Here is a 14,154-nt window from a genome sequence, read left to right as displayed (position 1 = left end):
CATTTTCCTCTTTGAAATTAATCACATGTTGCCAGTCAGTGCTTCTGATGAGCACAGAATGTTTTGGCTACTGAGAACCTGCTGTCAACTGAATGAGGCTCAGCCCTGCTCTGTCTGAGCCCCAAGATAAGTCAGGGAGACAGACACAGAGATGGACGCGTGTGCAACATGCAGAGGCCGGACTGGCTGGCTGTGTCTCAGGGACTCGGGTTTCCAGCGTGACTGGGCTCGGTTCTGAAGTGCAGATAGTGCAGTGGGTGGACAGTGTTCACCGTCCTTGCCTCAGCTCCTGCAGAGCCTCCGGTGGGCTGCTTGCTCCTGCTCTTTCTCCCTCCAGCCAAGCAACTGCCATGGAGGTCTTTCTCAGAATCTTTTTAGGTTATTCTCCCACTTAGAATTTTTCCGGTGTGTCCCCTGACTTCCACTCCTCGTACCCATGGAGCCCTGCATTGCATGGCTGGTCCATCCCCAGCATCTCCTGCTCTGGGCTGCAGCCTTACTGGCTCCTTGAGCCCTGCCACACCTCCTGAGCCCTCTTTCCTCTTTGCACACGCTGTTCCCTCTCCCTGGCAAGTGTCACTTCCTCAGAGAAGCCCTCCTTCCTCCCCACCTCCCCCCAGCCTGGGTCTCATCCCCTGATAGACCTTCCCATGACACAGGAAGCACCCTTTCACAGGCAGTCTTACATTGATTTTATTTTTTAACATCTTTATTGGAGTATAATTGCTTTACAATGGTGTGTAAGTTTCTGTTGTATAACAAAGTGAATCTGCTATACATATACATATGTCCCCATATCTCCTCCCTTTTTCATCTCCCTCCCACCCTCCCTATCCCACACCTCTAGGTGGTCACAAAGCACTGAGCTGATCTCCCTGTGTTATGCGGCTGCTTCCCACTAGCTAGCTATTTTACATTTGGTAGTGTATATATGTCCATGACACTCTCTCACTTCGTCCCAGCTTACCCGTCCCCCTCCCCATGTCCTCAAGTCCATTCTCTACGTCTACATCTACGTCCTGTCCTGCCCCTGCATTCTTCAGAGCCTTTTTTTTTTTTTAGATTCCATGTATATATGTGTTAGCATATGGTATTTGTTTTTCTCTTTCTGACTTACTTCACTCTGTATGACAGACTCTGGGTCCATCCACCTCACTATAAATAACTCAATTTCGTTTCTTTTTATGGCTGAGTAATATTCCATCGTATATATGTGCCACATCTTTATCCATTCATCTGTCGATGGACGCTTAGGTTGCTTCCATGTCCTGGCTATTGTAAATAGAGCTGCAGTGAACATTGTGGTACATGACTCTTTTTGAATTACGGTTTTCTTAGGGTATATGCTCAGTTGTGGGATTGTTGGGTCATATGGTAGTTCTGTTTTTAGTTTTTTTGGTTTTGGGGGGTTTTTTGTTTTTGTTTTTGTTTTTTGCAGTATGCGGGCCTCTCACTGTTGTGGCCTCTCCCGTTGCGGAGCAACAGGCTCCCGACGCGCAGGCTCAGCAGCCATGGCTCACGGGCGCAGCCGCTCCGCGGCATGTGGGATCTTCCCAGACCAGGGCATGAACCTGTGTCCCCTGCATCGGCAGGCAGACTCCCAACCACTGCACCACCAGGGAAGCCCTGTTTTTAGTTTTTTAAGGAACCTCCATACTGTTCTCCATAGTGGCTGTATCAATTTACATTCCCACCGACAGTGCAAGAGGGTTCCCTTTTCTCCACACCCTCTCCAGCATTTATTGTTTGTAGATTTTTTGATGATGGCCATTCCGACTGGTGTGAGGTGATGCCTCATTGTAGTTTTGATTTGCATTTCTCTGGTGATTAGTGATGTTGAGCATCCTTTCATGTGTTTGTTGGCAATCTGTATATCTTCTTTGGAGAAATGTCTATTTAGGTCTTCTGGCCATTTTTGGATTGGGTTGTTTGTTTTTTTTGATATTGAGCTGCATGAGCTACTTGTAAATTTTAGAGAATCCTTTGTCAGTTGCTTGGTTTGCAAATATTTTCTGCCATTCTGAGGGTTGTCTTTTCATCTTGTTTATGTTTTCCTTTGCTGTGCAAAAGCTTTTAAGTTTCATTAGGTCCCATTTGTTTAGTTTTGCTTTTATTTCCATTTTCTAGGAGGTGGGTCAAAAAGGATCTTGCTGTGATTTACGTCATAGAGTGTTCTGCCTGTGTTTTCCTCTAAGAGTTTTGTAGTGTCTGGTCTTACGTTTAGGTCTTTAATCCATTTTGAGTTTATTTTTGTGTATGGTGTTAGGGAGTGTTCTGATTTCATTCTTTTACATGTAGCTGTCCAGTTTTCCCAGCACCAATTACTGAAGAGGCTGTCTTTTCTCCATTGTATATTCTTGCCTCCTTTATCAAAGGTCAGGTGACCATATGTGCATGGGTTTATCTCTGGGCTTTCTATCCTGTTCCATTGATCTATATTTCTGTTTTTGTGCCAGTACCATACTGTCTTGATTACTGTAGCTTTGTAGTATAGTTTGAAGTCCAGGAGCCTGATTCCTCCAGCTCCATTTTTCTTTCTCAAGGTTGCTTTGGCTGTTTGGGGTCTTCTGTGTTTTCCATACAAATTGTGAAATTTTTTGTTCTAGTTCTGTGAAAAATGCCATTGGTAGTTTGATAGGGATTGCACTGACTCTGTAGATTGCTTTGGGTAGTATAGTCATTTTCACAATGTTGATTCTTCCAATCCAAGAACATTGTATATCTCTCCATCTGTTTGTATCATCTTTAATTTCTTTCCTCAGTGTCTTATAGTTTTCTGCATACAAGTCTTTTGTCTCCTTAGATAGGTTTATTCCTAGGTATTTTATTCTTTTTGTTGCAATGGTAAATGGGAGTGTTTCCTTAATTTTTCTTGCAGATTTTTCATCATTAGTGTATAGGAATGCAAGAGATTTCTGTGAATTAATTTTATATCCTGCTACTTTAGCAAATTCATTGATTAGTAGTTTTCTGGTAGCACCTTTAGAATTCTCTATGTATAGTCTCATGTCATCTGCAAACAGTGACAGCTTTACTTCTTCTTTTCCGCTTATTTACACTGATTTTTGTTAATGTTCGGTCAGCATGCCCTGCCCCCTCGGCTGGGCTCTTGAGAGCAGTGGTTTTGCTTCCCCCTGTACTGCGTATGGTGCCTAGTGCTCAGGCACCCTATAAATGTTTGGGAGGGTGGGCCCAGTGTGCCACACTGTGGTGCTCTGAGGTGCCAGGTCAGCATGGTCCCAGACCAAAGCAAAATCCTGGGCCCGTCTCATTGTTCCAGGTGGCCTGAAGGTAGAGGAACGGGATTTCTGCTGGCAGTTCGCAGCGTCAGCCACACTCTTGGCCCCTGTTGATTGCTCCGTGGCTGAGAACAAGTGGGGACCCAGTTGCATATTAGCTGACTACCCTGCTCCTCCTCTACCACTGTCTAACGTGGCTTTCTCCCCACAGGAATCTTCATCGCCTTGCTGCTGCGTTTTGACATCAGGTAAGCCGCTTAGGCACCCTAATGCTCAGGTTCCACAAGTGAGGGGCCTCCCCTGGGCAGGGAGGTTCTCTGGGGACCACAGAGAACTCGGGACCACAACTTCCACCCCCACAGCAGCCAGGGTAATTCCGATTTTATCTGCGTTTTGCATCTTGAGGTTCTAAGTGTTCAAAGAACCTGGAGAGGGTGGGGGAGATATGAATCACAGAGTGAGATTTAAACCCAGAGGGTCCTGGTGGTACCCATAGAGCTTTCTTACCGTGTGTTCTTGGCAAGTGAACTGACCTTCCTGAGGGAAGGTTTCTCATCCTTAAGTTAGTAGTAAACAGGAGCTCCTGCCTGGGGCTGACCGAGAAGATGTGGAGGGAGTGCTGAGCACAGGCTGACCTCAGCGGCTCCCAGGGAAGTCCAGCTGCAGGCACCGTCATCATCATTATCGCTTTTTATCAGCCGGGGTCAGGTCACCGTGCTCCAGCTGCTCTAGCTGTTCCACACCCTCTCCTTACTCAGACATTTTCAGTCCGTTGTAGAAAGTGAGCACAAGGGCAAGGGAAGGGGGCCAAGTTGAGCCACCCCTTAAAACTCAGAGAAGGTCACACCGAGTTAATGCACCTGGTCGTCTGGGCCCGCCACCAGTAGGTGGTGCTCAGTCTTCCCAGTGGAGGGCTTGCTGTGTGTGCGCTTAATTTTGAGGTGGTTTATGAACTTTTCTTAATCTCCTTGTGCCCAGTAGTTGCCAAAACAGTAATAGTGTTGCAAGTGGTCGTGAGAAGCTCAGTGCCAGTGCGTGGAAATCCAAGTTGCATGTGAAACTTTAACTTTTGCTCACTGACATAGATCTGGGTTATTTGGGTAGTGCCACTGTGGAGCCTTTGGAAGGGACCTGGCCAGTCTGTAAGTAGAAGCACAGCTGTGCCAGCTGCTCTGCCCCTAGATGTTCAGAGGTAATACAAAGAGCAACCCACGAGAGTCTCCCGGCCATTTGCTAGAGATACAGATTCAGCTGGCAGCACCCTTGGAGGAAGGAGCTCATTCCTGGCCTGGACTTGCAGGATAAGCAAGTCCTTCCGAGATGGTTCCAGAATCTGCGTGACATTCCCAAAGGGAATCCGTTACCCTCCAGGCTGCACAACAGGACAGGTCTCAGTGTACTTGCAGCTCCAGGCTCAGAAGCCGCCAGGGTAAGGAGGGAAGGGCATCAGAAGTACTCATTCATTCGATGTTGCTGGACACAGGCAAAGGTCCTGAGCTGCCATTGTGAAAGGGCATCAAGTGATGGCAGTGCCAGGTTGCACGGGTCAGCTCTTCTGAAGCTGATCTTGGGTGAATCGCCCAGAAAGCCACTGGCATTCTATCCATGTAATCAGCATCCATTCAGTATTCACAGTGGGTTACTGAACTATTAGCTCCACTGCGCTTGAAAGAACTTTGCTGTACAGTTTCTGTATCAGTGTTCCTCAGAGCATGATCCACCTGTGTCAGATTCGAAATGCAGATCCCCAAACCAACAAGGACCTACTGTATAGCACAGGGAACTATACTTAATATTTTGTAATAACCTGTAAGGGAAGAGAACCTGAAGAAGAATATATATATATATATATATATATATATATATCTGAATCACCGTGCTTTCCACCTGAAAGTAATTATATTATTATATCGTATATTATACATATAATAATACGTATTATATATATAATACGATACATATATCGTATCATATCATATATTATATATGATATTATAAATCAACTATACTTCAATTTTTAAAAAAAGCCAAAAATAAATAAAGTTATTACAAAATTAAAAAAAAAAAATGCAGAGCCCCAGACCTATTAGATCCGACTCCCTGGAAATTAGACCTAGAACTCTGGGTGTTTCTTTTGTTTTGTTTTTGTTTTTGTTTTGTTTTTTTGGCCATGCTGCGTGGCTTGTGGAATCTCAGTTCCCCGACCAGGGATTGAACCCGGCCACAGCATTGAAAGCCCAGAATCCTAACCGCTAGGCCACCAGGGAACTCCCATACAGCTCTATTTTTTTAACATGCTGTCCAGGTGATTTTTCTGCTGGCCTGAGCTTCCTAGCTACTGTTCTAGGTTATAGCACTTGACATTCAGCAACCACTAGGGAGATGGCTCGTGGTTTTCCCATTTTGCAGATGAGTAAACTGAGGCTGACAGAAGGAAAGTGACTGGTCCAAAGACACTTAGCTGGGGCAGAATCAGAGTGCATGCTCACCTCCAAGCCCCCAGCCCAGAGCTCTCAGCCACCCCACACAGCCTCCAGGGTCTTCCCCAGCTCCCCCCCTCCTCACTGTTGCTCTGCAGTGCCTCAATCTCACCCTCCTCTCTCCCCACACCATCACTGAAGCTTGAAGAAGAACACCCACACCTACTTCTACACCAGCTTTGCAGCCTACATCTTCGGCCTGGGCCTGACCATCTTCATCATGCACATCTTCAAACACGCCCAGGTGAGCATGACTGTCCTCGGTGTATCGGGAGTGCTTTCACTGCAAGTGACGGGCACATACTTATCCCACATGCGAGCAGTCCAGTGGTGTAGAGCAGGCGTGTCTGTGCTTCTCTTGGCCTTTTCACCTGTGGTCGTTGCAAGGTGACGCCCTCCTTCAGGCAGCACATGCACACTGGTGGCAAGGAGGAGGAGGAAGGATGCCAGCATGCCTGTCGCCTTCATCAGGAAGATGACACCTTTCTCCGAGTCCTCTTAGCAGATTTTTGCCCACATCTCCTGGGACAGATCAGTGTCCCTGGGCCCCAGCTGTAATGTGGCCATGGCTTCTCAGCCTCGGTAGTGGGAGCGGACAGAAGAACAGGATCAGGTGGGTGTTGGGGGTCTCAGCCCATTGTCCACCCACCAGGTAAGTGACAGGATGTCAGGGCCCCCCTTCCATCACTCCCCAAGCAGGCCAGGCTCTGCCCGCTTCTCCCACCTAGATGGGTACTGAGCTGCCACAGAGTGAACCAGGCTGGGCTGGGGCTGAAAGCTGTCAGTGTGGCCTGGAGAAGAGGAGCTGGGCAGGGGAAAGCCAGCAGACAAGGTTGCTCTCTACTGGAAATAAGGGCACTCCCCATGTGTCAGGCTCTGCTCAGTACTTCAGGAGGATCCTGTGAACAGACGAGGGAACTGGAGTTTAGGTGCTATGTGGCAAGTGTGTGGTGGAGCCAGGATTCAAACCTGTGTCACGTGAAGACCAAGCCCAGGCTCTGAACCCCCGGCCATGGGAGAGGCAGTGTGGAGTGGAGGCCGAGGGAGCCCTGGTGTGAATCCAGGCTCCACCATCTGCTTTTGCAGGACTCTGGGCAAGTTGCTGAAGTTATACTCAGGATTCCTCACTGATTCGTGAAAATGGAAAATGAGGATAAATAATAGTAGCCACCTTGGGGTCATCTGAGGGTGAAATGAGTTAATATAAGTAAAGTGCTCAGAGTCGCCGGCCCAGTTAGCATTACTGTACCCCCTCCACCCTCCCCTCCTCCTGCTCCCTTCCCGCTTCTCCAGGGCACCGGCCACAGGGAAGCCACATTTAAATTAATCACAAGAGCTGCTGGCCAGTTACTCTGTGCCAGGCACTGTGCTAAACCCTCTCGCTCATTAACTCATTTAGTCCTTACAATATTTTTATATCTACAATGTCTGTGAAATTGATACTTATGTTTTACCGAAGGTCCAAGGTCCCCTGGCCCATAGAGAAACCAAGAACCAGTGGGGAAGCACCTCTCATTCACTTCTACCCCAAATGGCCTTGGAAGCTCCGCAAGCTAAGAGGGACATGCCCTTGGCAAAGAGGGCGCAGAGAGTGCCTGGGCCTCCTTAGAGGTCTCTTCTCCAGCTGTCAGTCCCGCGAGAGTCCAAGCCCAGAGCTATTCCACAGAGGGCCACCAGGTGGCAGGCTTGCCTTCTGCCTGGGCTAGACTCAGAGAAGGCTCCAGTGGGAGCTCTCACACAGGCTCAGGGCAGAGGTGGGAGAGGTGGTCCTCTCTGTGGGAGAGAGAAAAGGAGCCTTCCCTGGGTGATGCAGCAAGTCAAGCTGAGACCTGGCTGGAGCCCTAGACTCCTGGTCTCAGGCCTCTGCTACTCCCCAGCAGCAGCCCAGCTGTTCTCAGTCACCCACACGGGCATCTCTCTGAAAATCTTTTTTGGGATGGGGATTGGGACACAAGGGACACCTGTTCTTTGAGCTCCTTCTCCTTCTCCAAGACATAGGCAGTCCCAGTGCGAGCAGTTCCCTAGGTAGGGGTCACTTCTGCCTCTGTGTTCCCATTTGGCTTCTATCAAAAATGCACTCCAGGGCTTCCCTGGTGGCGCAGTGGTTGAGAGTCTGCCTGCCGATGCAGGGGACACGGGTTCGTGCCCCGGTCTGGGAAGATCCCACATGCCGCAGAGCGGCTGGGCCCGTGAGCCATGGCCGCTGAGCCTGCGCGTCCGGAGCCTGTGCTCCGCAACGGGAAAGGCCACAACAGTGAGAGGCCCGCATACCGCAAAAAAAGAAAAGAAAAAAAAAAAAAAAGAGCCCCTCAGTTGCTGCCAGCTCTTAAATGAGGCAGGCCATGGTGGGGCCAGACTTCTACTCACCCTCCTCCTGGGAAGCCTTCTATTTGGCCCAGCCTGGCCTTGGTGAAGAAAATATACTGGACTTAGAGACAGAGGAACCTGGGTCTGTATCCTGACCAACTGTGTGATTTAGGGCAGATCCTTTTTTCTCCTCTGATCTTCAGTCTCTTCATCTATAAAAGTGATCTATTTTTCAGAAATTAAATTTTAATCAGTTTGTATTTGTTTTATTTTTATTTCATTAATTTTTGCTTTGCCTTTATTATTTTCTTCCTCCTTTGGGGGTGTTTATTTTATTCTTTTTCTGGCTTCCTGATTTGAAAACTGAGATTGTTTCTTTCCAGTCTTTCTAGTAAATATACTTAGGGTTACAGATTTTCCCCTGAGTACTGCTTTGGCTGCCTCTCACAAGTCTTGGTGCACGCCTTTGTCGTTGTGATTTCTATCATTCTTGGCCCAAAGCCTATCTCATAGCAAAGACCTGATGCAGGAGAAGAAGCTCAGCTGCCCAAGTTCAAATCCCAACTCAGCCACTTAACACCCTGTGTGACCTCAGGCAAGTCATTTCCTTCTGAACCTTAATAGCATCACCTGTAAAACTCAGATCCAAATGATTAGGGTGTTATTAGTTTCAAGGATAACATATATGAAGTAGGGTAGTTCACAGCTCACCCATGGCAGGAGCCAGGAAATGGTCTGATGGTCAGCCTCAGGAGACTCTGGAGCAGTGTTCTCTAGCCAGGTGTTGGCTTTGCCTTTGGAACGATGTCTCCTTCACCCTCACCCTAGTTATCTCCAGGACACCCCCTTAATTTTGTGAGCATCTGTGAGGAAGCCATTGTCTTAGTATTTACCAGGCCCTCTTCTGAGTACCAGGAATACAGCAGTGAGCAAGACAGCTGTGGAGCCTGCCCTCATGGAGTTCACAGCGTAACAGGAGAGAAACTCCAGCCTATAATGGCACAGGGATGTTTCAGTCCAAGTTGCCAGAGAATGTTGTGAAGAATTGCAGGGGGAGTGGGGGAGCTGAGAGTGTGCAGCAAGAGGGCCTGACTCCATGCGAGCAAAGGCTGCCCCACAGAAGTAACAGCTGAGCCGAGGTCTGATGGAGGAGGAACCTAGGCACAGGTGGGAGAACATCCCAGAAATGGTACATGCAGAGGTCCTGTAGCTTCAGGTGACGAGGAGGACCAAAATGAGGCCAGTGTGGCCAGAGTAGGGCAGGGCAGGTGAGGTTGGAGAAGGAAGCAGGGGTCACATCTCATGGGGACTTCAGGCTGCTGGGAGCATTGGGGGCCATGGAGGGTTGATCAGCATGAGGTCCAGCTTTCAGATGCTGCAAGGAGAAGAATGGTTTTGGAGTCTGGGGGGTGCCCAAGTTCAACCTCCAGTTTGCCATTTAGGCCTCCAAGGCCTGGGCTACCCCCTCTCCTCCCGAAGCATCAGCCTTCCTTCCATACACAAGGAGGATGGTCACAGCGGGTGTGGAGTTGGACTGAAGCGCTCCCCAGAGGCTGAGCTCGGTGCACACAGCAGGTACTCTGGGAGCGCGGCCTGTTAGTGTCATTGTCCCATCCTCCAGACCCAGCTTCGCCAGGAGTTTCCTCACAGGCTCCAGGCCCAGACCACCTGGGCATGAATCCCGGTGGAGCCAGTGACCTCAATCCAGGCCACAGAAAGTACTCCATCCATAGCAGCTATGTCGTAATCACTGTCATTCTAACAGCATCTCCTGGAGCGTTGTTAAAAGTGCAGACTTCCAGCCCCAGACCTAGGCAAGCAGGGTCTCTGGGAATAGGACCAACTCAGGAGGTTGCAAGTTTGAACCTGATGTCCTGGGCAGTTGGGATGCTGCCATCCAGACTTATGGGCACCCTTAAAGCCCTGCATACTTGAGTTTCTTTGGGTTTCTTGTGTTCCCTCCCAGAGAAGAACAGCCCTGGTCTGGAGTCAGGAGCCCTGGGTTTGGGCCCAGCCACTGACTTGCTCTGTGAACCTGGGCGGTCAGTGTCCCTCAGTCACACCGGGAGAGGGTTGGGGTGATGGGCACAGCCCTGAGCGTGTGCCCTGCCCATCACTGCCTCACCAGCCTGTGTTCTCTCTCAGCCTGCGCTCCTGTACCTGGTCCCCGCCTGCATCGGCTTTCCTGTCCTGGTGGCACTGGCCAAGGGAGAAGTGACAGAGATGTTCAGGTGAGAGGCGGCAGGGGGCACAGGTGCACCTGCAGGCAGCTAGTGGAGCCTGCCAGGGCTGTTGGTACATGTCTCCAGAGGAGCACTGTTCCCACCACCGGCCTCACCCCTCGCCCTTTCCACCAGCACATGGGTGCCAGACCCGTGGGCACCAGCAGAACCCTCCTGGGGGCCAGGAGCCAGGGGAGGGCAAGGCCTTGGGGCTCTCGAGGCAGCCCCCACACCCAGATGCCAGCTGAGTCCTGAGAAGGAACTGGCTGGTGTAGATTCCCCCCCAGACGGCCCCACTGTGGGGAACCCTGCGTTCCCATTCCTGACTCCGCTGCCATGTGACTTCAGGCGTGTTCTTCCCCTCCTCCGGCCTCAGTTTCTACATGTGAGTAATAGAGGGGACCCTAGTGTGATGGAAATGCCCTGTTAGAAGTCAAGTGTCAATCCCCATCCAGTCGCCTCTGTGGCTGTAACCCACAGCTAGCTGCTTTCTCTCTGTCTCAGTCGCACATATACCCCTTCCCCATGGCCATCCGCACACCTGCCACACCGATGATCAGCCCCACCCTGACCCCGAGGCCTGCATGACTCCGACAGGTGTCTGCTCCCCAGCAGCACTGACCCCGCCCGCCAGGGACCCAGAAATAGCTGCCGGCTGCAACTGAAGCTGCCCACTCGGGTCTCCCACCAGCTCCACCTGCCTGGCCAGCCTTCTGCGCACCTGGCTGCCTGCAGGGGGACCTGTGACTCACCCCTGCCCCGTACCTGCCTCTGCCCTTCCTAGGAGCCCCAGGCTCCCAACCTGCCTGCTCGGGGCTCCCGGCCTGGCAGAGCCCTGCGGCCTCTGAGGCAAGGCTGGGGGTGAACTTGGGGGCAGATCTGGGGGAGCTCTGGGGGCAGGGGTGGACCTGAGCCCTGAGCTCAGTCGCTACCCTCACCCTCGGCTCCCAGCCCCCACTTGGGGCCACCTCCCCAGCCAGGACAGAGGGTGCCTGCCTTTAACCACTTGGTGCTTTGTTTCTCTAAATGTTCGCCCACATGGGCGCCCCACCTTTCTGTCCCCCACTCCCCAGGAGGTTCTTAGATTGAGGTGATAAAGCAAATGGTCTCTCTCTTCTCTTTCTGCCCATCTCTCTCCCTAATTGTCCACCTTATCTTTGGTTTTACTTTTCTTTTTATTGGCACTCTCCCTTTTTTTAAAAAATTCATTTACTTCTTTTTAAATAGGTAACACATGCACATCGGTCAAAATTCCACAGCATGAAAAAAAAAATTCCATAGCATGAGAGGGACAACCCCTCAGACCTCAGCCACCCCCAGAGGCCAGCTCTGTCCCTGGACATTCAGAGACATCTCTGCACCTAAAAGCACACATGTGTGTACACATTCTTGTGTAGATGGTGGCATTCTCGGAGCATTCTACATCTTGATTTTTCACACAAGGGTGTGTCTGAGAGATGTTTCCGCAGCAGCACGTATACATCTAGGGCATCCTAGTTCTTCTGCAGAGTGTCCCCCTATGTAGGTGCATCTTTTTCTCTTTGTTCTCCAAGTAACACTGGCTTCTTTCCGCAGAGCCTGAAAGTGCAGAGATAGATAAAATAAGACCCAGTTCTGCTCCCTGCTCCTTGGAAGAGAAGCCTCTGTCCTCCCTTAGTCTCTTCCTCTCCATCTCTTTTTTCTGTCTGTCTGTCTCTCACACAGCTACGAGTCCTCAGCGGAAATCCTGCCTCATACCCCGAGGCTCACCCACTTCCCCACAGTCTCGGGCTCCCCAGCCAGCCTGGCGGACTCCATGCAGCAGAAGCTAGCTGGCCCTCGCCGCCGGCGCCCGCAGAATCCCAGCGCCATGTAATGCCCAGCGGGTGCCCACCTGCCCACTTCCCCCCACTGCCCTGGGGCCCAAGGTAGGGCAGACACCCCAGCTCCAGTGTACAGGGCAGGGAGGTTTGCCAGGGACAGGCGGCAAGAGGCAGCTCCTCCACCACCACCAGGCAGTCACGGTGCCCAGCCGCAGGGTGGGGGAGCAGGGCCTCGGAACCCTGGTGTCCTCACCAGTACGGTGGGACTCATGTGAGAGTGGGTGTCCGCAGCCCTTGTCATACAGCAGTAGACACTGTTACCACTCTCCGTATACCGTATACATATAGCCTTGGGCAAGTCACTTTCCTCTCTCAGAAACCTCTGTGTTCATCTGTAAGTGGGCACGTGCCTGCCTTGTGTGGTTGATCTGGTAAGGAAATGTGAGTGTTGTCCTTGGCATGAGCTCACTTGCTCAGTAAGTGGAGCCCATAGTAAGAGTTAAGCAGGGTGTCCGCCTGGGAGAGTGGCACCCTGCCCCTTGCCAGCAGAGCAGCCCCCTGCCTGCCCGCACCCCTGGGGCTGAGCTGTTTGACTCCTGCCGTGTGCCCTGGGAGGCAGCGCATCTCCCGTAGCCTCATCCTGGCTGCCCCTTTTTTCCCCCATTCTCTCCAGTGGAAGGTTCAAGAAGCTTAAAATTGGCCTTCACAAGCCCAAGTCCAACCTCTCCCATTTGCCGCTGCCCTTGCCACCTCTTGGCACCACCAGGCACAGAGAAAGCGGAGCAGGCAGCCTGTCTGAGGAGGGCGCACAGCGGGGCCGGGCCAAGTCCTGGAAGGTGCTGGGCCGAGGATGTGCGCGCCCAGGGGTTTCCCCGCGATGGTGGGAGGTGGGGCACAAAGATTCTGCTCTTCCCTCCTCTAAATGTGTCGTCGTCGTTGTTTTGTTCTTTTGGTCAGTTATGAGGAGTCAAATCCAAAGGATCCAGCAGCAGTGACAGAATCCAAAGAGGGAACAGAGGCCTCGACATCGAAGGGGCTGGAGAAGAAGGAGAAATGATGCGGCTGGTGCCTGACCCTCTGAGGGCCAGACACACGGGCCCGCACGGCCGCAGTCCTGCTGAAGGGGAACGGCAGCTCCAGGAGAGGGGCAGGGGCAGCAGGCTCCCTCCAACAGGGCCTCCGGGGCCTGGTTCCCTCTCCCCCATCTCTGGCCTCGCTCTGCCTCTCCCCATCCCTGCCCGCAAAGGAAGCCCCCAACTGCCCCCACCCCCCCAGGTGCCAGGTGGGAAAAGTGGGTCTGATTTTTAGACTTTTGTATTGTGGACTGACTTTGCCTCACATTAAAAACTCATCCCATTGCCCGGGCAGTCCACTGTGCTTCTGGAAGGTTCTTACCCAGTATCTTACAATGGGTTTACTAGGTCTCACCTTCCCACCCAGGGACTTTTCTGTAAGGAAGGGGACTGTGGACCGTCGCAACCTGTGTTGAGGCCCTGACCTCTGGGCCCCTCCTTCCTGTATGCCCACCCAGCGCCTGGCCAGTATGCCAGCTCAGCGCCCCCAGGATACCCTCTGGCCAGAAGAGGGGGCCCTTGAGCCCTCTCCCCTGCCATCCAGTTTTCCTGCCACGCTGCTCCCAATACTTGGGGGCAGTGAGGGTGTTGGACAGGTGCTGGATGCATTACCTACTGGCGGAAAGGTTTGCAGGGAGGAGGCCGTGGTACCAAAAGGCTGACCTGACTCAGCAAGGGGATCATTATCTGCAAAGCCAGGGAAATGGGCAGGGCCGTGTGAGCCCCAGGAAAGAGTTTGGATTTTATTCCCAGGATGGCAGAAGTCATCCTCTGTGATCCTGATGTCCCCATGGCTTCAGCTGGAGAGCACTTGGACACTAGGTTGCCCTAGAGATGAAGGCCCCACCGCTCCCATTCTGCCCATTCCTGAGATTCTTCCCAAAACGACTACTATAAGGCCAGAAAGATCCTGATTCTAGGAGCCGCCCCCAGGGCCCCTGGAGAGGCTGTGGGGTGGGGGTGGAGGGACTGGGCCCAGTGCTTCCGAGAGGCCATCCAGGCCCGATAGCTGGAGATCCCATAGCTAGGGT

The 14,154-nt window shown here is 51.8% G+C and overlaps 1 protein-coding gene across 7 annotated transcripts in view; it reads left to right on the top strand.

Annotated features, from left to right (window-relative positions):
- HM13 (histocompatibility minor 13) overlaps nucleotides 1-13,417 on the top strand; it is a 40,881-nt gene extending 27,464 nt beyond the window's left edge. For 2 of the 7 annotated variants that reach the window (XM_027078649.1, XM_027078650.1), the window contains exons 9-14: nucleotides 3,451-3,487; nucleotides 5,861-5,963; nucleotides 10,172-10,257; nucleotides 11,953-12,099; nucleotides 12,724-12,886; nucleotides 13,008-13,417. In XM_027078649.1, the coding sequence (XP_026934450.1) occupies nucleotides 3,451-3,487; nucleotides 5,861-5,963; nucleotides 10,172-10,257; nucleotides 11,953-12,099; nucleotides 12,724-12,886; nucleotides 13,008-13,013 (542 nt within the window). In that variant the 3' untranslated portion in view covers nucleotides 13,014-13,417. Of the gene's footprint in view, nucleotides 1-3,450; nucleotides 3,488-5,860; nucleotides 5,964-10,171; nucleotides 10,258-11,952; nucleotides 12,156-12,723; nucleotides 12,887-13,007 lie in introns of all 7 variants that reach the window. The other 5 variants (XR_003427175.1, XR_003427174.1, XM_027078652.1 and 2 more) reach the window with 3 other exon arrangements.
- Nucleotides 13,418-14,154: the final 737 nt, after the last annotated feature.

The sequence above is a fragment of the Aethalodelphis obliquidens genome, unplaced genomic scaffold, assembly GCF_003676395.1.
Source record: "Aethalodelphis obliquidens isolate GAN/ISIS:26980383/991018 unplaced genomic scaffold, ASM367639v1 scaffold42, whole genome shotgun sequence".
Classification (NCBI taxonomy): Eukaryota; Metazoa; Chordata; class Mammalia; order Artiodactyla; family Delphinidae; genus Aethalodelphis; species Aethalodelphis obliquidens.
Note: the sequence above shows the minus strand (reverse complement) of the source record. Positions and strands in the feature narration are given on the sequence as shown.